Here is a 22,572-nt window from a genome sequence, read left to right on the forward strand (position 1 = left end):
GGCAGACGGTTTTGTCGAAGGGTTAGACGACTCGAGAGACCTGGAATGAGTGGAGCCGGTGAAAAATGGTATCTCAGGCACCTGAGGTTGAGAAAATCACAAGCAAGGTGTCTAACACTGAACAGGAACAGAGAAGATAATGATTCCACTCAAAGATCATAGTAGCATGAAGCCCTGCACAAACAGGTGCGCTCAAGCACAAATAATCTAGCAATTAAAAACCTGGTATAAATGACTAAATTACTAACAAAGTATTAAAATTAATATTTTTTCGAGATAATTGAAAGCTCTCTCGCGAGCGCTCTTTAGATCAGTTTTATTATCGGCTGCAGTCGGCAGTATTTATGTGATTTTTTATATTTTTCTAAGCAGACATATTTAGGAAAGCTGCTGAGTTGAGAGTACTTAATCAACTGAAATTGCGGCTCTGTTTCGGCTATACAGACCTGACCTTCGAGGGAATGAGTTTTCTTCTCCTATTCCCCAACTCAGCGCTCGTCTCGACCTTAAGCTTTTGTGCATATTTTCAGCAAATCTGTTAGATACAATCTGAATTATTTTATAGGCAATTTTTACTCTTCTTAATAGCTTAGTCACCACCTGGAAATAACGATCAAATAAATGCAAACCGCAGCAAGTCAAAGCAACTGCATAAATTCTGAGGCATTTGTGGCATGATTGTTATTTATTGTTTCGTATGACTTTAATTGAATTAAGTGCCACATGCAATAGTTGCTTGCAACTTTCCAATTCGTTGCACCGCAATGGATAAGAGTATATTTCTAAGCACTGCTGCTACCACTACTGCTGCTACTTTAGCAATACGAGCAAAATTAAATGCATAAAATAGACTAAACCATAACACCGTTAGTGTTGAGTGTTGAGAGTGTTGTTGAGTGCTGAAATCAGTGCCTGCACTTGAAATTGTTGCACATGAACAGCTTCCAGCATTCTGCGCATACAACCAATTACCTGTAAACAGGGCCATTAAACTAGCAACAACAATAAAAATAACCATAACAGCTACCAAACTGCTGTCAAACAAAGCACAGACCAAAAACACACACATACAAGCGGTGCGGCACGAGCTTGAAAGCCATTTTCATGTTCATGGTCACATTTATTCTTGTTGCAACATTTTGTCTGCTCGTTTTTTCCCGGCATTTACACCCACGTTTAACATTTTTACTGTTATTATATGCAATGTATTAAAAGTTTTACTCTCTTTTACTCGGAACTTATGCAGACAGACTACAAAAGGTAGTGTGGGTGAATGTGTGTGTAGCATAGTCGCCTATAATAAACACCATATTCAATTCTTCTGTCATGTTCTTATTTCTTTTTCATGGCAAAACCACAAACTACCGTTCGAACATATATCACAAACCCACTCAAACACTCACACACACATGCGCAAACATACAACGCTGCTGCTGCTGCTGCTGCATAATGGATGACTGCACTTGGCGCTTGGCTCTTACAGGTTATCGAAGACTTCGGCTACATCTATGACAGTTCGATCACCGTGCCACCGGTTAACGTACCCATCTGGCCGTACACGCTCGACTTTAAAATCTCGCATGAATGCAAGAGCGGCACGTGCCCGTCGAAGAGCTTCCCCGGCGTGTGGGAGGTGCCACTCAACACTCACTATGTCGAAGGTTATGAGGGCGGTCACTGTCCCTATCTGGATCAATGTGTACTCCACAATTTGGACGAGGATGAGGTGTTCGCTTGGCTGCAGGAGGATTTCACCCGTTACTATGAACAGAATAAGGCGCCTTACATGATGCCATTCCACACCAATTGGTTCCAGACGAAACCGCTAGAAAATGGCCTGCATAAATTCCTTGATTGGACACTTGAACTGTAAGTACCTGCTGGTCGCATATTTTAATTTATATTTACAGTTATATATACATATATACAATATGTAGAAATCTACTAACATTAGCACTTAAAATGTTTTTGTGAGTTTATGGAGATATGAATAGAGAGGGGTTTAAGTCGAACGAGTTAAATATTTAAGCGTTAAGGCTTGCTGTGGCCAGTAAATTTTCCAGGTCCGATTTGAATGAAAAAAGTAAAATTATCATGTATAAACAATGTCTTCAGCAATTCTTAAAGCTTTGGGAAGCATATACTGTTACCAACGAGAAGAAGACGAAACGCCGCTCATCTTCCAACTGTTTGATACTATTATATTAGTAAAGTTTATCTCTCGCAATTGATTACATTATGGACGATTTCTTTCCAGCGCGCTTTATCTCGAGTTCTGGGAATATGAAATAGGCACTAAGACCAACAACCCGAGTAAGAAGATCAAAGCTCATTTCAAATAATTTTTCTGTTGTTCGTACACACTTTGCACAGAGCTTTTACATAGCCAAAAATTTATGAGCGGTCCCACTCATATTCTTAGAACGAAATCTATATCGATTAATTCCATTTTACAGCTAACTGCATTTTGAAGCTTTCGTCCGTAAACAGCTCCATTGAGTTCATCGCCTTCAGTGCTCATATAGACTGTACGAAATTTAGGAAACCATTAACGCTCATTAAAACGAATCAGCTCTCCGGTCTCTGTAAAATCAAGCCAATTTGCAGTATATAAACGAAGTTTTTGGGGCTATCGTCAGTTTTTGAGCTCTCCTCTTGATCATTTATCACAATCGCTCAGATCGGGAAACTAAATCATATATCTCCCATACATCCTCTTATTCACATTTTTCAAGTTGTTCAGAATATACCGTAAAAATTTTCCGGCATATGTTATTTTAAAGAAAAAAATCGACCTACAGGTACATATATCTACCTCACAGAGAATTTTTAGTTTTAGAATAATTAAGATAGTCATCTGTATTAATCTCAACAAAACGTCTTGAACCTACCAAAAATCTGTTTATATGTTTCATTTATAATCCCGCTAGTTCACCTGAATATGTATAAATATGTATTTTAGCCTCAATGTCTCAAAGGCGGAACATTCAAGCAGGAAGTGTCAATTTGATTATATCTCGTGTTCGTCAATTGTCACCCTCAAAATTGTGAATCTTATCGCGTGAACTGCGATTGACCAAACAACACTACATCAACGGAAAAGAAAACTCTCCTTTGAGGAAAAAGCTCATTCATCCTCTTACAGATTTACTTTGGCTCAGGAATAATTGCGAAAGTTCTAACAAATGCTTGCCATCATATTGTCTGAGCAGTGTTCTACTAATATTTGGGATTAGTTTAACTAATTTAGACAGCAAGCCATGCCAATTAAAACAGTACCAAAGAAATGATGACATACTTGAGCGACATCGAAGCATGCAGCTTCAACAAATCTTGTTCTATACATATATAATATAATTCGATGTGGTAAAAAATTTTACAATAATGTTTAATACATTATCCTTATTCTTGCTCATGACAAATTCTTCCGAAAGTCGTCAGTAAGCTTCAGCATCTTCAACTACAATAGAGTTTTAAAAAAGTAAGGAAAGTTTTAACATCAAAGCGCCAATAGGTCGTTATTATATCATGAACAGGGAATATTAAGTGTGCCACGATAGTTGGAAAGTCTCGAGACCCTATAAAGTATGCATATATATAAATGATCATAATGCTTTATCTACCCCTTTATCATATACGCAAACCAGACACTCAATTATCGAGATATCGTTCTCAAATTTTGCACGCATCCGTTTCTCATCAAAAAGCTGTCAATTATTCGACCGACTATAGTATATACTGGGTATTCGAAAAAGTCTTTTCGTATTTCTAATCAAACTTCAACTTATATTATATTTATAATAATAAATAAATAAATAAAAAACAACAGACATTATTCCATCAGTGTAAATCGAAATTTCTAGAATGGAAGCGAGCGAACCATTGTTGTGCTACACAAACTGATGCAGCATCGTCTCACTAAACTTCACAAATTGCATCGATTGGTTGCGTCAAAATATAGCGAATTTCTTCATCAGTTTCATTCATTTTTGAACAGCTGTAACTTTTTTTTCAATTTCTCTGAATTAAATTTTTTTTTTGGATTGAATGAAGCTTGAAATCTCACCTTTTCAACACTGCAATGGTTTAACACAATGTGATTGTTAGTGGTCTAGTGACAAAATACAACAATTTCAACGATCGGAATCAAGGGCTTATATTGAACAATTTTTCACAAAGATATCTTGTAGAAATTTGGAATGGATTACTATCCAAGATACCACTACAAATATCACACAATCGGCCAATCGACCGGTCCAAAACATGAAATTTTTTCTAGAAGACATATCAGCTCTTGAGTCTCTTCAGGTTGCTCTTTGTCTCAAATGTATTTTGCTTGTTCACATACCTATTGAACCCAAAATTGGCCTCATCGCTGAAAACGTCGGATCTTCTTGGGTCTCTCTCTTTCTGGGTCTCAAGATAGGTTATGGTGTTGCGAATAGTATGCTCAGTAAGCCGATTATGGTGACCATAAGTTAAGCGAAGTCCGTGAAACACATTCTTAACAGAATGTGAATTTTCATAATAAAGTTAAATCGTTCAAACGTACGACTTTCCCTGATGAAATGTCAAACAATACTGAACAAAAATAACATAACAGCTTGACACGACTCACGCATGATCTGTCACGAAAACTAATTGGAAAGAATACCTCAATTTGGCTCATCTGTTAAAAGACAATAACTTTCCAATTCGGACAACTATAACATATAGCTGTCTTATAAAAGGGCTGGAATAAAGCAACAAAGTTATTTTACACTTTTTTATGCTATTAAAAATGCGACATTTTTTGTTCATGAATACAACCGAGTGCTTAAATTAGCTGTTGGAAGCGCTACAATTACTAACATTATATAATTTACAAACTCTTGTGCGCCTGCTTTTCAGCTCTAAACTCGCATAATTAAACATAACTCAAATAGCTCCCGGAAAGTACCGTTACTAGAAAAAAATGTGGCAACTTCACCACAGCAATAATCAATTGTAATTAATTACATTCTTTTAATTATAACTGCGCATAGTTTGCAAATCGAAAGTTGTATATACAAAAAAATATATATTTGTATGTATGAGTGCACGCAGTACTTACAGCCTGGCATTACTTGTTCCAGCACTTTGCCGCACTTAACGCCGCGCCATTAACCGCCAATGTTTTTGCACTCGTGCGCTTTCATGCCACTGACCAGCAGCGTTTCGCACGTTTTAATGAGAAAAGTTTAACGGAATTAAACTTTCATTTTAAAATAACGCAAAACATAGTTAGTGCAGGGAAAAAAATCGTTTGCAACAACAAAAACAACAGCAACACTAGGCGCTCCCCAAACAGAAAACAAAAAAGGGAAAATAGCAGTAGCATCAAAAAAACTCGGACAACAACAATAACAAAAACACAGAAAAAAGTCGAGTAGCGTAGAAATATGCGAAAAATTTACCACAGCTATGTAACGGATGCGCATGGTGTGGTGAACTTTGCAAGCGACATGGCCTAAATCGCCGCCATGTTAAAATGGCGCATATATTGTTGCTTAAACTTCGTTAATGAAGTTACACCGATGATGCCAAGCGCTACTGGCGCAACCGTTAGCACTTAGAATTAGACGTATTAGTCTGTCTTTGTTGTTGTTACAAATTCCACCCGCTTACCAGCCGAGTGCGATGCGCCCGATAGTGGCGCACTATAACTTTTGTAATTTTCACACATTTGCCAGCTTAAAGCTTCGACGTACAGGCTGGAGGAGAATTTTGGTATAGTGAATAGACTTGCCGAACAAGAAAGCGACTAGTAAAACAAAGAAGAGAAATAAATAACACAGTACAACAGTTAATCTGGGGGGTGAGAAATTCCAAGTCAGGGTGATGGTACTAGGTCAGTATAGTAAAACCCTCAAAGGGTTTGGCATTCGTATGTGTCAATTTTTTTTTTATGACCCTTTTAAATTTTTCCCTTATTTCCCATGGTTTTCCATCTTAACAAATTAATTTTTTCCCATCCCAGATATACGCTGATTAAAAGTGACGCATTCAACACTATTTTGATTGATATACACATATTGAATGCATGGCAGGCAATCAAAGAAGTAATAGAAGGCTCCAACAACTAAGATATTTCTGGTTTTTGACAAGGTCATAAAAAAAACTTACACATACGAACGCCAAACCCTTTGAGAGTTTTACTATACTGACCTAGTACCATCAACCTGACTAGGAATTTCTCACCCCCCAGACAATAATCCCAAAAATGTTCCACAGTGTAATTATACCAAATAATAAAAAAATATTTTCAAATTAAAAATGTATTTTTATAAAAAAAAATAATCAAAATATCGCACCCTCTCTTTTTATAAAATTTTTCAATTATTTTTCAGAGAAGACAATTTTGAGTAATATCCAGTGTCGGCTATTAATTTCACCTTCGCTACAACTTCTATAAAAATTATGTATTACATAATTCACAAAAAATATTCGGTATGCTATTACTTTGCTCGCCACTGCATATGCTCATATCCTTCATCCGCAATCCAGTTAAGATAGGTAATTGAAAATGACAACACCGGCATTGGATGTACGCGGAATTTATTCCATTTTAATGGCATTTTCACTACAATCAGCTATGCATGTAGTGGTATATGGCTAATAAAACTTTTTGTCAGCCCTTCAGACGCATAACTGGTAAATGAGGGCTAACGGTAATGAACTTCAGGAATTTCTTCTTGTTTACGAATAAATCAACGTATAAATTTTTTTCAATGTTTATGTGTTTGAAAATATTTGAGTTTGAAATACAAAAATATTATTTAACAGTAAAATAAGGTTTATGGTAAAGTCAGGGTCTAAAAATATGTCTCTCTAATGAAAGATGTTTGAGTAAAAAATCTTCATTTTATTGATATTAAGCAAATAATTTGCGGTTATGTAGTACTGACCATTGTCGTCTTGTCGTTTTTGTTGATAAGGCGGTAGAACTCCTCCAAGTCGACAGTCCTTAGCCGAGTAAAAGTGCGGGTCTGTTCCGATTACGTAAATCCGATCGTCGTGGGAAAAGAACTGCTTATCTTGTCGAAAGCATCGGTAAAAAGGTAAACTAGAAACTCGATTGGAGACAGCTTTTATATATAGTATACTAAATACTATAGGCTGGATATGTTTTCAGAACATGTTCTGTAAAAAAGAAATCCATTATATTAGTATTACATTGAAGGTTTTGTTTGGCATAGTTCGAATGATCAGATTTGGGACAAATATGAACAGTTTTGCTCGATAACTTGGCCATTTTGAAGGTAATTTCATAAGGTCACTCTCATAAAAACCTTTCTCTCCCTATTCGTGAATTCGATATTCTTAAGCTCCTCTAGGGGTAAATACGACAAAATCATTCCCCAGATACAAAACAACATGAGTAGTGTGTTTTCCTTATGCATCTTGCGTTGTATCTGCAAGAGGCGGAACGGTCCCCTATCTACTCTATATGTCTCAGTTTTGTCATGATTGAGGATGCCGCTTCGATTGACAGCTATCTAGTTCTCAGTTGACTGAGACGTGAGTGTCATCATTTCCAGTTTCAAGTTTTTAGTTTTCCCCTCTTACTTACAAAGAAAAGGCAATAAAAGAATACATGCTCATTCTCTTCAAATCACTCTGTACACGTCGGACAAGTCGTAATAATGTCGTGCTGGAGTCTGTACAGTTAGCTTCTAAATCACCTATGTCCACTTAGTATTTGCGTTAGGTGTCTATCCACAAATGGATGTCCGGTATTAACCATCCGTTCAGTGCGGTTTGCCACCGCTACTGTTATATTGTTAAGCTTTTGACTTTATCTTCCTTTTGGCTCCTATAGACGGTTAATCACCCTGGATTTCAGATGGCATCATACTGGCTATTACTTCAACAGAATTCTTTGATATTGCTCGGATAGCACTGATAACTCTTAGTGCCGACAGGCTGTTCCTTATTCCTTATTTGTCTTACATATGCTTTGATGCCTAGCGCCTGGATCCATATTACAGCGGCATATTATACAACTAATCTCATTACTTTTGAAGAAATGGCCGACCGAAACGCACGCAGCTTTTATTTGTCATCACTCTTGATAAGGCATCTAGGAATTTATTTGCTTTACCTGCAGTGTAATCCAGGTGATCCTTAAATTTGAGCCTTGAGTCTTCCAAATACTTTAGTTGTTGCTGTCAATGAATCTCGCACTCCGCTAAGGTGAGAGATATACTTTCCTCTACTTTTCTAGTTGAGCAAGATTTCTGTTTTTTGATCAGCCAGTTCTAAACTCATTGAAGAGAACCATTGGCGCAAACCGTTTGTGCACCCATTGCATTCGTTCCGGAGATCATGTACGTTTTTGTGCACTACCACTACAATAAGGTTGTCTGTATATGCACTTAATTTAACAGCTATTTTTTGCTGTCTCCTTTTCACCCCGTCATTAGGTTCCACATAAGGGGACCTAGAAGCGACAATTGCGGTGCTCCTCTCAAAATAGAGTAATCGACTGTTTTCGAAATAACTCATAATATATTGAGAAGCGCGTATGTCATACAGAGCCTTGATTATGTTGGCCAACTTTGCTGTGTTGAGGGCATTATGCGCATCCAAGGTAATCAGTGCGCAATATATTTTTTTATACCGCCTTTGAATCGCTTACCATATACGAGATTGCTTACTGCGTCAATGGTGGAGCTCTTTTTCATAAAGCCGTATTGTCTTTTTGATAATCTGCCGGCTTTCTAGATTGCTCACTCTAAGCGGTTTCTTACTATACTTTCGTACACTTTGCCAATATGATGAAGATTCCTCCGGAGACTTTTTTAAGTTTAGGAAGTAGAACCAATCGCTGGACTTTCTACGGATATTTTAAACACGCATTGTATATTTTTGCGAATAGTTTTGGTTTCAAAGTCATGGCTTACTTTGCGGCTCTGTTTAATATGGGATCGGCTGCTTCTAATTTATCCGGCTATGGCCAAAATTTCTTCTTCGCTAGCTAACAATGGTGGCATTACGACTTCTGTTCGTGGCTTTGCATTAGAAAAAAGTTGGTGCCACCCTTTTTAAGAATAGATATATGTATGTCATGCAATTAATTGAATAACGATCGCTGCTGACAACCTGCACACATACCAACAAATTAGCTTCATTCTAGCATAAACCAACGATTATATTTAGCCAACATCGTAAATGCAGCAAATTGGCTACTCTTTTCAGAGTCAGCCGCATGCCCAAAACAAACAAATGTCCAAGTATTTCGTACCACACATAAACTGCGGACACATGACCAAAGTTTTGCCAATTATGGCAAACGGTAAGAAAACTCGACGAGTCGACGAAGCGACAATTCGATTGTGACAAATTGCGAAATTCTAACATTTGCTTTATTTGTATTGTCGTTATTGTTGTTGTTGTAGCAGATTTTATTGTTATATACTATGCGATACTTTTCACACGGTGCAGCAACAATAACAATAAAACAGAAAGGTGCTCGAATCAAAAGAAAACTACAGCAGAAATAAGACGTAGGCGAAGGAGAAGGAGAAGAAGAGAGCGGTTGGTGAAACGAAATAAAATTGTATGTGTCAATGACATTTGTGTATCGTAAACAAATTAAATGCTTGTCAACAAAAATTCTCCAACTTTGCTACGTAGGCAATATACGAGCGCCTGCAACACAAAAACTTTTGCCATCGACGCTCCCGTGTCTTGTTAGTGTTGCCACTCGTTTATTTATATTTACAGCTATTCGAGCCGTTTTTGAGATGTCGCTTTATATGTGTGTGTGTGTATGGATGGTGCTGCTGACTTTTGTTAGCGATTGTTGCACAGAGTTCGATCTTCTGACAGCCAAGCTGCGCATGGTGCCAAGCACAAGACACAAGAGTTCAAATGCTTGGCTCTGCTTATTTCATGCAACAAACGAGCTCGTATGTATGTGTCTGTGTGCTTGAGCAAATATGGGAAAAGTTCTTTGCGCACACTTGTATGTGCCGACCTCAATAAACTTTCTTTTACGCATTTTTATACATTATCTTCTATTTTCTGCATGTCTGTTTTGTTTGTATACATGTGTTGCATTGTAGTAAAATCGTGTTAGTCCCGGTGTTTGACAAAGTTGTGAAGTATTTCTCACTTTGCGAGAGCTCTTTCAATTATATTACCTTGTTATTTAGTTTCGATGAGCACAACAACAATTATAGGTCAATTAGATGAGCGAACAATGGACGGAGACATGAAACGAAGACTGCAATAGACTTTTGGAATTGTGTATTTCAATATGAGCTACAACAACCAAGTATGGAACTTCTCTTGTCTTGGCACTGCAACCGTAGGTCGGTCTGGGCCGAAAACACAAAATATCGCCAGTTGCCTCTATGCTTTGCGAGATCACGCCAGTTGTACCTTTCAAATGCAGACAGGTTGTTATGCCATTAGTCGTTCCATTGAATGTGTGGGCGCCCTTGCTTTCTTAGTCCATCCATAGCACACAAATTGCGAATGACAGTAGGTTTGGTGGATTTTATGCGATTAACCATATTCATGTCGCCGTAGAGCTCAGAGCTCATACAGTTCGTGGTTCCATTTTCTTCGATATTTTTCGCCCACGCAGATGGTGCCAAAGATCTTAACAAGAGCACTTATCTCGAATGCTTCAAGTGCTTCCTCAGCTCGTTTCATCATCATCCATTTTACTACGCCGTATAAAAGAACGGTAATAATGACAGACCTTTAGAACGTGATTTTTGTTCGAAGAGTGATTCTACTTTTCAATTGCCCACCTCACACAAAGTAGCACCTGTTGGCAGCCGCTTGATGAGAAAGATTAGTTTTTGTTCTAAAAGAACTTCTTTTAAAGTTTTGTGAATACTTAACTGAAAATTTAACCTTACCAAAGAGAAAAAACGCCGTGGTTTACATCTTTTCTTCAAATAAAGTAAAAAACAAGCCCGGCGGGTGAAAATGTGAATAATATTTATGATCCTAATACCGTAACGGCCAAATATTTTGGTTTCGTCGATTCGCCGATAATTTCAATATCAAAGGGAATTATCTCTGGGCTCTGAGGTATAACTCTAATCTAATGTATAGAAATTTATATAGACTATATACTGGACGGGAAAAGGACTGACGGAAGAGAAGGGCGTAACCAAAATGTCCTCTATGAGCGTTTTGGGCGCAGCTATGAGAGCTGCCCCCGCCACGATATTTACATTGGCAACTTTAACTCCAGAGTAGGCAAAGAAAGTATCGTTGGCACCACGGTTTTTAAATTCAACAACCAAGATGAGACATTCCCAAACGGGCTGAAACTCATCGACTTAGCAGAGACCCGAAATATAGTTAACTGTAGTACCAGATTCCAGCATTGGAAAATTCAAAGAAAGCATAACAACAGGAGATGGGGAAACCCGATTCCCCAATCGATAACCCTGGAGCAGACTTTCCTTTGCCCGACCATGAAGAAGTTCGAATCGCTATTATCCGACTGTAGAACAACACAGCTGCGGGAACGAATGGATTGCCGGCAGAACTATTCAAATACGGAATGCCCGACGATTGGAGTTTAAGTGTGCTCTGCTTAATTCACAAAAAGAGAGACCTCACAAACTGCGCCCTCTACCGTGGTATAAGTATCCTGAACATCGCATATAAGGTCCTATCAAATGTACTGTGTAAAACATTAAAGTCCGCCGGCAACAAACTAATTGGACCTTATCAATGTGTCTTCAAGCCTGGAAAATCAACTAGATACAGGGTTTGTGCGGAAAGTAAAAGGACTGTGCGCAAAGTTTTAAGCTCAGACCGTCGACTAAGTATTCGCTTAATTGCGCAGATGTAAAATGTATCAAAATCTTTTGTTCATGACATTGTGACGGAGCACTTGAACATGGGCACGAAGATGGTCCCAAAAGTGGTCACTAACGACCAGAAATTGCAGCGAGTAGAAGCGTGCCAAGGAAATTTTAACTTCACGCGTGAATTTTTGAATAATGCAATCACAGGTGAAGAGTCATGGATCTTTGAATGTGATTGCGAGACAAAAAGTCAATCTTCCTTTTCTTTTGAGACGACAGAGTGAATCCAAGCGCATGCACCTCGGCTCTCAAGGCTATTCCAAAATGCTTGGAAATCGCGCTGGCAGCGCTGCATCGACGGAAAAGGAATTTTAATGAAAAATTTTAATGAATTGTAACGATTGATCCAATAATTTTTTTTAAATCGACTCAGTCCTATTTACATATTCTATTCAAAATCCTCATAATACCTTTTCTAGTCACCGAAAGAACGAAAAAATCATTTGTTCTGCGAACCAAATTCTAAAATACAAAGCTTATTTACATAAATTCACAAAATTTACTCACAATCGTTAGCTTAACGAGCTTCAAGCAATTCTTGCAACTTCCGCGCGAATTCCGCAAATTATTTGAAATTCAATATGCTTGGCATTAACCTTTACTTAACTGCTTTGGTTAAATCTAATTCAATACAACAACATTTTAAGTAGCCAAGTAAACAAGATTAAGAACAACTTTTCAACTTAACCCCATTTAACATAAACAGCAACAACAACAGCAACAACAACAACAACAACAAGAGTAAGAAAATTACCGGAAGTATTGCGTAATCCTTTCATCAACACCAGATGCTTAACCGCTATTTAACCTAAAATAATTTTCAATCAACATTGAAATTGCGCAAAGTTAATACACGCCGTCATGCGGCATTCGACACGCTCAGCGCACTTAACACTTTTGCTTAGCCTTTGCTATACTTTTATTTACCGATGATTTTCTTATTATTTTCGATACATTTTTCTACTCACCGCCAACAACAGCAACAAAGGCATTTAAATGTTCTGAGCAGCAGACATTGAAATACAATACCTCCAAACACAAACACAAACACATACATATACAATTCATGCACATAAATACTTCAATATCCCCTACAAAGTAAGTGCAAACTCATCCCGGTGCCACGCCACGGCACTGTATGGTTGTGAGCGAGGGGATGCTGCTGCAGACGGAGTGCAGTTGCGGGCGTTGGCGTAGCTAACTTTTGCTTATTTTGTTTGAAACTTTTGGAATTTTTAATTAGTGCCAATAACAGCAGCGCAGTGTGGAGGAGGGTGTGTGCGTATGAGCAACTATTTGTTTGTGGCCATCAATGGCGAGTATCAATGCGAGTTGTGCGAGAGGGTTTCATTTAATACACACTTTATTATATTTATTTCTTACATCGTATCCTTAGCTTGTAGCTTTTGTTTGTGGCTTGCAATGTCGGAGTTTAATTTAAATTGAATTCTGGGAAGTTTGTTGTTTGACACCTGTAAGTTGGTCCACTGCACTTAACACTTCGCGCCACTTTATCGACCTTATGCTGGACGAATTGTTGACCTTCGAAATGTTTGCGACAACATTGTCGCCCGCTCTTTGGGTATTCACTTTGCATATGTGCAGGCGCGAATCTGTGCATGTGTGGGTGTAAATGTATGATTGAGTATTCAAGGGTGCTTGTAAATATGTATGTGTATGTTTGTGCATGTCTGCTTACATTTGCAAAAACCAACTACAACTTTTGACATTTACAATGTAAATATGAAATATACATAGAAGCTATATACATATGTATAACAGGGTGATGCTAAAATTTTTTGCCAAAAAAAAATAAACAATTTTACTCAGGAATTAAACAAATTGGTGAAGATATCACATCATGAAAAAGTTTTCGATATAGGCACTTGATTTCCATCGTTCCCTTTGTATGCCAACCATCGTGTATGTCGTCCGTTATAAGCTGTTCCGAGAAATAAGCAGCTTCTTGGGGAGATAAGGACGTATGTGAAATTGCAGATCGTTATCTCAAAAATTGCGGGAATAGTTCGCATAGTTCGGATGGTCAGACGGACATCGCTAAAACGACTCAGATAATCAGATATATATTTTAAAAGTACATATATAACATTTCCCTATGGTCATTAAAAACTTCAACTCAAACTTAAAATATCCTGATCAGGGTATAATAAAACAATATATTCATAATAATAAAAGACTTGCATAGTTGCTAGAATCTGACCAGTGCTTGCCGAGCTTACCTAACGCCCAACCATTCAGCAGTGAATCACGAGAAGCTAATTTCTATTCAGCAGCTAATGCGACTGAAGTACTTGACCTACAAAGCTCAACAGCTTTGCAGTTCTTGAAATTCGACTTTGACTTGTCGTCGAAAATTGCGATAAAATAGCTGAATTGGTCGAAAGAGACCGTTATAGTAGCAGCCGTAGCGGGGTCAAGAACTGGGCATGAGTCATCAAAAAAAAAAATTTTATGAACAATTGAAAATTCACTAAAAATACCGCAAGACTTTTTTGACAACCTATTATAATGAGTCGATACCTTCACTGGTATCGATTGTATGGTCAGCGATTTCAAGTGTAATATTGCCGCTAAACCATCCACTCTGGTTACCACTTTCAAAAAAACTACGCTCCGGAACAATGGATCTACTGTTTTATTAATGGCAGACTCTTCCGCTTGGCTAACGTCTTCCTGATAGGAATATCAACTGGTCACTGTCTGGTGAAGCTGACAGATTGGGAGGACTGAATGTCTAGAACTGGTTACCTAGGAAACAGTCGATGTTGTGCACTTGTGTGAGACCGCAGAGTATAGTATGTTAAAATTCGCGTCAAGCGCAGGCATTCTGAAGCATGACTATTCCTCTTAGACCTAGCAACTGAACTCCATCTGGTATGATAAAGAACCAAACCTGGTGATGAAAGGCTCATGAAATGGTATCAGTTACACAGCGGAGAGATGCTTGTGCAGCTCAAATACTATTCTGACCTACGTTTTTCAAGTTTGTATAGACGAAGTATATCCTCTCTTTTTGATATCCCAATAACGTTGTTTGGTAGTGTCAATCTTTAAACCTACAACAACATACAAACTTTTATTAGTGCTATAGGAGTTTTCCACCCCGCCACCACATCGGACGGATACTGAAATCTATGTATAACTCTATATCTTTTTCACTCTGCTAAATGCTAAAAAAAATCGATTAAAAAAGTCAATTTCACAAATGCTAAATTCTTTGCCAGTGAATTTTCTCTTTCATCCTAATGCTTGCGGTTTAGTTCACATAAAATTATCGCTCGGTTAGCTGTTGAAACCACATTGACACGAAATGTAAGTGCAAACTATAATCAAATTTACAAACTAAAAAAAAGTTTCTAAACTCAACTCACATTAGCCAAAAATATAGCAGGAGATGAAAAAGTTATTTATCGTCTAGACGATGGTCACAAATAACCTATGGGAATAAACACGGCACTGAAATTGAAATAACCAATTTTAGAAGACCTCAAGCTTTTAGGTGCATTTTGAGGTCAGTTTTTTATCAACACGGCCCCAAAAGTTAATTTATTCAGAGAGCTTTATAGGTTATGTTATTGGTTAGTACAAATTTTTCGGAGTTCATAGGAAGAGCTATTGGTAATAGCATTTTTATCAATCTTAGAACTCAATAGTACTCACGATGAAGATAAGTCGGAAGTAAGCAACACACCAGTAAATTTCCTACTGAGAACAGCCATGTTCGAAAAATTCGCTATGCAAATGTTGAATACTAAACCATTTTGTTTTCCTAATGTTTTATTTCACTTTTGGGAAATGCAAATGTTTGTTATTGTACTCCCACAATATTATTTCGCTTACATTCAACATACATACATATGATACTCCCTCTCTTTCGCTGTCGCTCCCTCGCAAACACACAAATAATGTTATTTTGAGTTATTTTAACTTCGTTTGACCAAACAACTTTTTATTGCATTTCTAAACTATTTCATGATTTCATTATCACTCTTTCTGTTTGCAGTCCCGACGTCTACGTACTCACCATCACCCAAATGCTGCAATACATGACCGATCCCAAAGAGTTGCGTGACGTCAACACCATCGAATCGTGGAAGTGCGACAAGAGTGTTGCTGTTGCACCGAAACCATGCAACATCTGGAATACCTGCGCACTACCCTTCAAGATACCCGAACAGAATGTGACGGACACACGCTACATGGAGACTTGTCGCGAATGCCCTAATGTCTATCCATGGTTGGGTGATGCTGGCGGCACTGGCATTTCGGGACGTGACAATTACATTTTCTCTGGGCCAGCGAGCGGCGGCGAGGACGGCGATGAGACTGGCGGTGAAGAGGAGAACTAGAAACGCAATAAAGGGTAACTACTGTGGCAGGGCGATGTGAAGTTGTAAAGGTGCGCTAAGCTAGTGTAAGCTGTTAGCTAAAAAGTTTCAAGGGTCAGGTGACAAGTGTCAACTGACAGCTGCTGTCAACTGTCAACTGCCAACTAAGTGTGAAGTGTTTTGTGTTTACATTCTCAGTTTTACCCTCGGTTTTTGTTATCTCCTGTACACTTATATATATATTTAATTCAAGTTTAATTCTCGTTTTTTTTTTTTAGTTTGTTTGGGAGCCATTTATAAAATGTGCCAATTAATGTATACAATTTTGCACTTCTTTATCAATTGTACAGCTACACAGTCGTTTACCTTTTTGTTTTGTTCCCTGTGGAATTGTAAATTATTTTTGCTCAAATTGTTTTCAATTTTTTTTACTGCACTTTCAAAATACTCACAGTTCTTCTAGCTGTTTTAGTGTTTAAGCCATGAAATCGTGTCAATCGTAGACGTTAAGCAAATACAAATAAAATTGATTTTTTATGAAGTGAAGAGGTCTTCCTAATTTACAAAGTTTAAGTGCTTTCGTGGTAAGTATTTTTTTGTATACCTTTCTCTGACGACATTTAAGAGTACAACGTTGAGCGAAACGTAAACGGGTTTCAAAAAAAACAACGAACACACACAATTACATTTAAGTGAGATCTATTAAAATAATTTCAAGGAAGCAGAATAATTTATCCTGAGACGTTAAAGAATAGAACTTGATATTATATGTAGGTAAACATATAAAAATTACCAGAAACGATATCGGAGTGTCCGCTTTGTATAAAATGAGTCAGAAAAGTGGGTGTATTACATCTAGCCCTAGGTAAAATCATGTTTATGGCCCGATGGAATCATCGGTTCACGTTACTTCAGAAATGATGCCGGAAAAATGTAACCGTCAATGGCGACATTTATCGCGCCGGATAATCGACTATTTGGTACCTTAAATTGAAGTTCGTGATTTCAGCGACATTTGTTTTCAACGAGCACGAGCCACTTCCCATACATCGCATCAATCAATGAATTTACTGAGAGAACACTTCGGTGAGCAGATAAATTCACGTTATCGGTCATTCGCCACTTACTATTTCGACTGGCTCGAACGAGTCGCCGAAAATTGAACTCAATGGATGGACATTTGGAAGAGATAATCTTCTAAATATAAATACCAAAGAATGTTCATTTAAATGGTAGCAAACACTCCCCATTAAATTTGGAGATAAATAGAGGGAGACACTCAAAAGCAAGTTCGCATCTTAAAAGGCAATCGATCTTTCTCACGCAGTGTCTGCTAAAACGTTTTCTTTAAATTACTTTAGGCAATTAGGATCTATAGACAACACCTTTCCATAAATTTCTTCCTATACCGCACAAAGCACGATTAACAATTATCCCTGGATACTTCAACAGTTTAAACTCATTATGTAACTATGCTATCCGATTTCAACCCCGACTGTGACGAGACAGCATGTTGTATCTACTTCAACACCTCTAAATATTTATTTTCAATATTATAGAAAGTGCTATTACAATGTACTACTGTGCCCAAAAAATAAAGTGACATTGTATTTATTTTGAAAATTCTTTATTTATTCTTCCAAATCAATTTCATCCCCTCCCGATGCAATGCACTTATGACAGCGTATTTTCCAATCTTCGAAACACTGGTTGTAGTCACTTTCCGGGATGGCCTKCAGTTCCGTCTTCGCTGCGGCTTGAATCTCCTCTATCGTATAAAAACGGTGTCGCCGGAGCGGTCTTTGAGCTTGGTGAACAGCCAGAAGTCGCACGGCGCCAGATCAGGTGAATACGGTGGTTGCGTAACGTTATGGGTTGAGTTTTTGGCGAAAAGATCACGAATTACGAGGACAGTATGGGATGGTGCATTATCGTGGTGTAAAAATCAAGAATTGTCTTTCCACAATTCCGGCCTTTTTAGGCGGCCAGCGTTACGCAAACGACGCATAACGTTCAAATAATATTACTTGTTGACTGTTTGACCGGTTGGAAGGAATTCATAATGCACAACAGCACAATAATCGAAGAAAACAGTCAACATGACCTGGACTTTTGAGCGACTTTGGCGCGATTTTTTTGGTCTCTTCTCTCTTCTGGCACGATATTCGCTCATTGATCGGTTGTTTCAATGTTTTCGGTACCAGTCAAGATTTGCCGCACTTGAGGCCCAAAACATCCTTCAAAATGGTATTGGCTGAGCGTTTCGATATACCAACTTCATCAGTAAGGTCTCTAATTGTTAATCGACGGTTTTTCAACACCAAATCTTTGATTTATTGAACGTGAGCTTCGCCGGTTGAGGTTGATGGTCGCCCTGGATTCTCTTCGTCATCGACACGTTCACGGCCGGCTTGGAACTCACTATACCACTTGCAAACATTTTTTTTAGACTAAACCTCATCACCAAAGGCTTTCTGCACCATCCTCAATGTATCCGCAGCAGAAAATTGATTTCGTAAACAAAATTTAATGCAAATTCTTTGTTCAACAAATTTCGACATCGCAAAAACCGAAAAACTCAATTTTACCAGCTCACTAAACGACACGTATCTCAAACACTAATGAATATTTTAACATAAAATTTGACATAAATGTGACTGAAATGTAATGTAAAAAAGAAAATAATTCTCCAAATTCTTCGACGCGCGCAGTTTAAATTCAAATGTCACCTTTTTGGGGCACAGTACTTGCTAGAGAGATTGTACTAAATTGTATACAAATTGGTCGAATAAATACACACTCCTTAGTTTGTATAAATATTTCCAATTCATATTTGTTCTCAATATAACAAGTCTGACATTTGCAATATTAACAAATAGAAAGGTGCTGAAAGAGTGGCTGTGGAGCACTGCAGATTCTTTCTCTTTAATTACATCTCTAAAAACTTAGTCCACTCCATTACAGAGACTACATCCGACTGCTGTTTCTCTGCTCACATCCCGACAAGGATTATGTGGACGCCAAGAAGTCGTTGGAGAAGAGGTGCACCCTTTTCACGGATGGTTCGAAAGTAGGAAGGAAATTCAGACTCTTCTGTATGGAGGTCTCCCTCTATCTTAGCTTTTGGCTACCGGACTACTGTTGAATTTTTCAGACAGAAGTGCCAGCGATTAAGGTAGTAGACTTACTAATCCCTCCCTAATTCAGGAAGGCGAGCATTCATTCCGACAGCAGAGCGGCGATATTAGTGTTGAGCTCGCAAACTATGAGCTCAAAGTTAGACAAAATGTATTTTCACTTGAAATAGCAACAAGATACTTCATTATCAGACTGGCCACAACGGAATCGCTGGGAAATGCAAAGTTCACAACGGAGTGGGAACGAGTTGGATATCCGCTGTCATCATGCATTCTAACACTGAATACACATGGACCTCACTTACGCTTAGCAGGCGTTGGTCGACGACCAGCTTCTGTACGGCTGGCAAGCCCTTCTGGTCTAGAGTTAAACATAGAAGATCTATTGAAGAGTTAGCAGTCTTCATCTTGCCGCAATCGTAGGAGCTCATGCATTCATGCTGGACGACTAAAGCTCCACTCGAATGCAAACTGTCAAATCTATATGGAGAAAGGTGTAGTGGAAATATCCAGCACTTTCAGTTCCAACGTCCAGCGAATTTACGGTCGGCTCAAAGCGCTCTGTCGATTTATGAGGCTCTTTATAATCAATTGTATAAGATCTGTTCAAGTGAGATTCCTAATAGGATCGTCCATTTAATCTAACCTCAGCTTAGCTGGCAAACATATTCAATCTTGAAAAATACAGCCATATATCAACCGAGCATAGTTGAGTAAGAAGAATGGGCTGAATGCGGTAATTTTTTTTAAATAGAAAAACTCCTTACATTGATCTTCAAATCTAAGGAGAATGAAAGACGTTATAAAAAATACTAAATCAGGTATCTCAGATAACAGAATCGGAATCAGAAATATAAACGCAAATATGACAGCTCTATGTAATAGTAGTGTGATATCGGTGATTGTGAGAAATGAGGAGCTTCTTGATGATAAAATCACGAACGTAAAATGTCTGGTTCATATATCAAAAACTAAGAGACTTATTCGCATATATACAACAGACAAACATGCCTAAATCGACTCAGTTCGATAGACACATATATACTTTTTGGGATCTCTGACGTTTTCTTTTGGGTATTACCAATGTCATGGCAAACTAGAGCAGTGTTCAACGCTGCAAAGAATAGTAAGAGGTGCTATCAACGGGGAGTAACTTCTTATATGAAAGTAAAAAAAAAAATAAAAAATTCCAGCAGCTCTGGCTTGAAGTTAACAGTCAGTTGGAACCTTCCTTTCTTCCTTACTTATTTACTTACTTTATGTATATGATTTTCCAAATATATTGGTTAACTATTAAGTATAAGCTTTTCAACGGCAGCGTAACCAGCACGTGTCACATCCGCTTAAAATGATTCGATAATCAACTTGTTCTGCCAACACTCAGTTACAACATGATTTTCCATGCATTTAAGTGTACTTGTGTTTTTGTGTTTATATATGTACGTATTAAAGTGTGCTTGTGTAATACTACTACAACAAAAAGCAGCAATCGCTGGAAATTGAATCACGTCGTCAACACTTGGGCAACGCAGGATTTCGAAGTTTTTCCCTGAGTTTATAAATTTATTTACAGGAAAATAAGTGACTCTGGTTGTCGCAATGTGATGGCGTAAAAGTGATTTTGTTTTTGCTGTAATATTATTCCACTGTAATTGAATTATAAAACCATGTTGCATGCCTTCAAGCAAATGTGTAAGCCTTCGAAATCCTGTTAGCAGTTTAAATTAAAATATATTCGCTTATTATTATTGTTTTTTTATTTTTTTTTGACCACGTAATCAAAGTGACATTTAAACACTTAAGAACGGACTATATGCAAGTAAGAGAATTGTAAGTCCATTAAAGCTGCATCTGCTAGTTTCTCATATTGTGGTGAATAAATTTATTCACATTTTCAAATTAACTGTGCTAACTGGTGCAAATATAGATCAACTTCTTTCATATCAAATCTTAAGATAAGTTTAAGGATCGCTTAAACACCTGCCCGTTGTGGTACTTAAAACTGCTATATAACAAATCATAAGGCCCTTACAAATCGACAAAGCTCTTTGAGTCTATCACAATTTTGTCGAGACGTCTATTGTCATTTTCGGCTATGTCTTCTGGTTCAATATCCACTAAATAATTTTTACGACTATCGCCCGGTATGATTTTTAGCCTATGTAGACAGAGCCTAATAGACAGAGTCCGGTTAGAACCGATAGGGGCGGTTCCAGTGAATGGAGAGCAGCTTCTAGGGGGAATACAGGACGTGTGAAAAATATCATATCAACATCTAAAAATAATTAGAAAGCAGTTTGCTTATATGCAGATATACAGACAGTAGTAGTGCATTCGGCGATTTTTATGATGACTGAAATTAGTCCACAAAGAAGTTTCATTAAATTTTGTGTACGAATTCAAAATTCTGGTGCCGAAACGTTCAGAATTGTGGAAGAGGCCTTCGGTGATAAGTTTTTGTCCCGAGCAAATGTTTTTGAACGCGCTGACGATGAACCACATTCAGGAGACCATCAACATTAACTGATGATCAACACGTTAATGAAAAAGGGGCATTGGTGCTTGAAAATCGACGATTAATAGGCAGAAATCGTACAGGCATCGTTGAAATATCGCAATGATTAGTAAAACCCATTTTAAAAGATTATTGGGGCCTAGAAGAAGAAGAAAGCACGATCGGTTCCGAAAACACTTTATTTTTTCGAAAAATTGCACCGCGTTAACGTGTGTGAAACAATGCTTTCCAACTGCCAGGATATCATGAAGCGTATATCACTGGCAGTAAGTCTTGGATCTATGCTTACGACTAGRAAACAGATGATCAATCAGCCGAATATAGTGGCAAAGGTGAGCGGAAACCGTAAAATGAAAATCAAAAATCAAGGTTCTGTTTCTTCAACTATCGGGGTGTGGTTCACTCTGAACTCCTTCCCACCGGGAATAATAAGATAAATAATAAATACTATTTGAGTGTTATATGTACATCGTTTGCGCGACGCTTTTTGTAAAAAGAGATCGAAATTATATGCCGGCAACTCCTGCTTTTGCACCACGATAATGCATCGTCGCATACTCCATTGATTCTTTGTGAGTTTGTTGGCAAATTTTCATTTAATATCGTTACCTCTATTACCTCCAAGCTTCTTTTCACTACTCTGCAAACTCAAAGGAGTGCTCCAGGGAAACCGTTTTAAGTCATTAAACGTGAATCACTATGCGCATTGA

General features: G+C 37.9%; 1 protein-coding gene across 1 annotated transcript in view; it reads left to right on the forward strand.

Moving 5' to 3' along the window:
* The window catches only part of LOC108978241, a 98,333-nt gene extending 81,577 nt beyond the window's left edge, over window positions 1-16,756 (forward strand). The window contains exons 7-8 of the mRNA XM_018948440.1: window positions 1,484-1,869; window positions 15,886-16,756. Coding sequence (XP_018803985.1) covers window positions 1,484-1,869; window positions 15,886-16,231 — 732 coding nt within the window. The 3' untranslated portion in view covers window positions 16,232-16,756. The remainder of the gene's footprint in view (window positions 1-1,483; window positions 1,870-15,885) is intronic.
* Window positions 16,757-22,572: the final 5,816 nt, after the last annotated feature.

Source organism: Bactrocera latifrons, unplaced genomic scaffold (genome assembly GCF_001853355.1).
Source record: "Bactrocera latifrons isolate USDA-ARS-PBARC rearing strain unplaced genomic scaffold, ASM185335v1 scaffold_0, whole genome shotgun sequence".
Classification (NCBI taxonomy): domain Eukaryota; kingdom Metazoa; phylum Arthropoda; class Insecta; order Diptera; family Tephritidae; genus Bactrocera; species Bactrocera latifrons.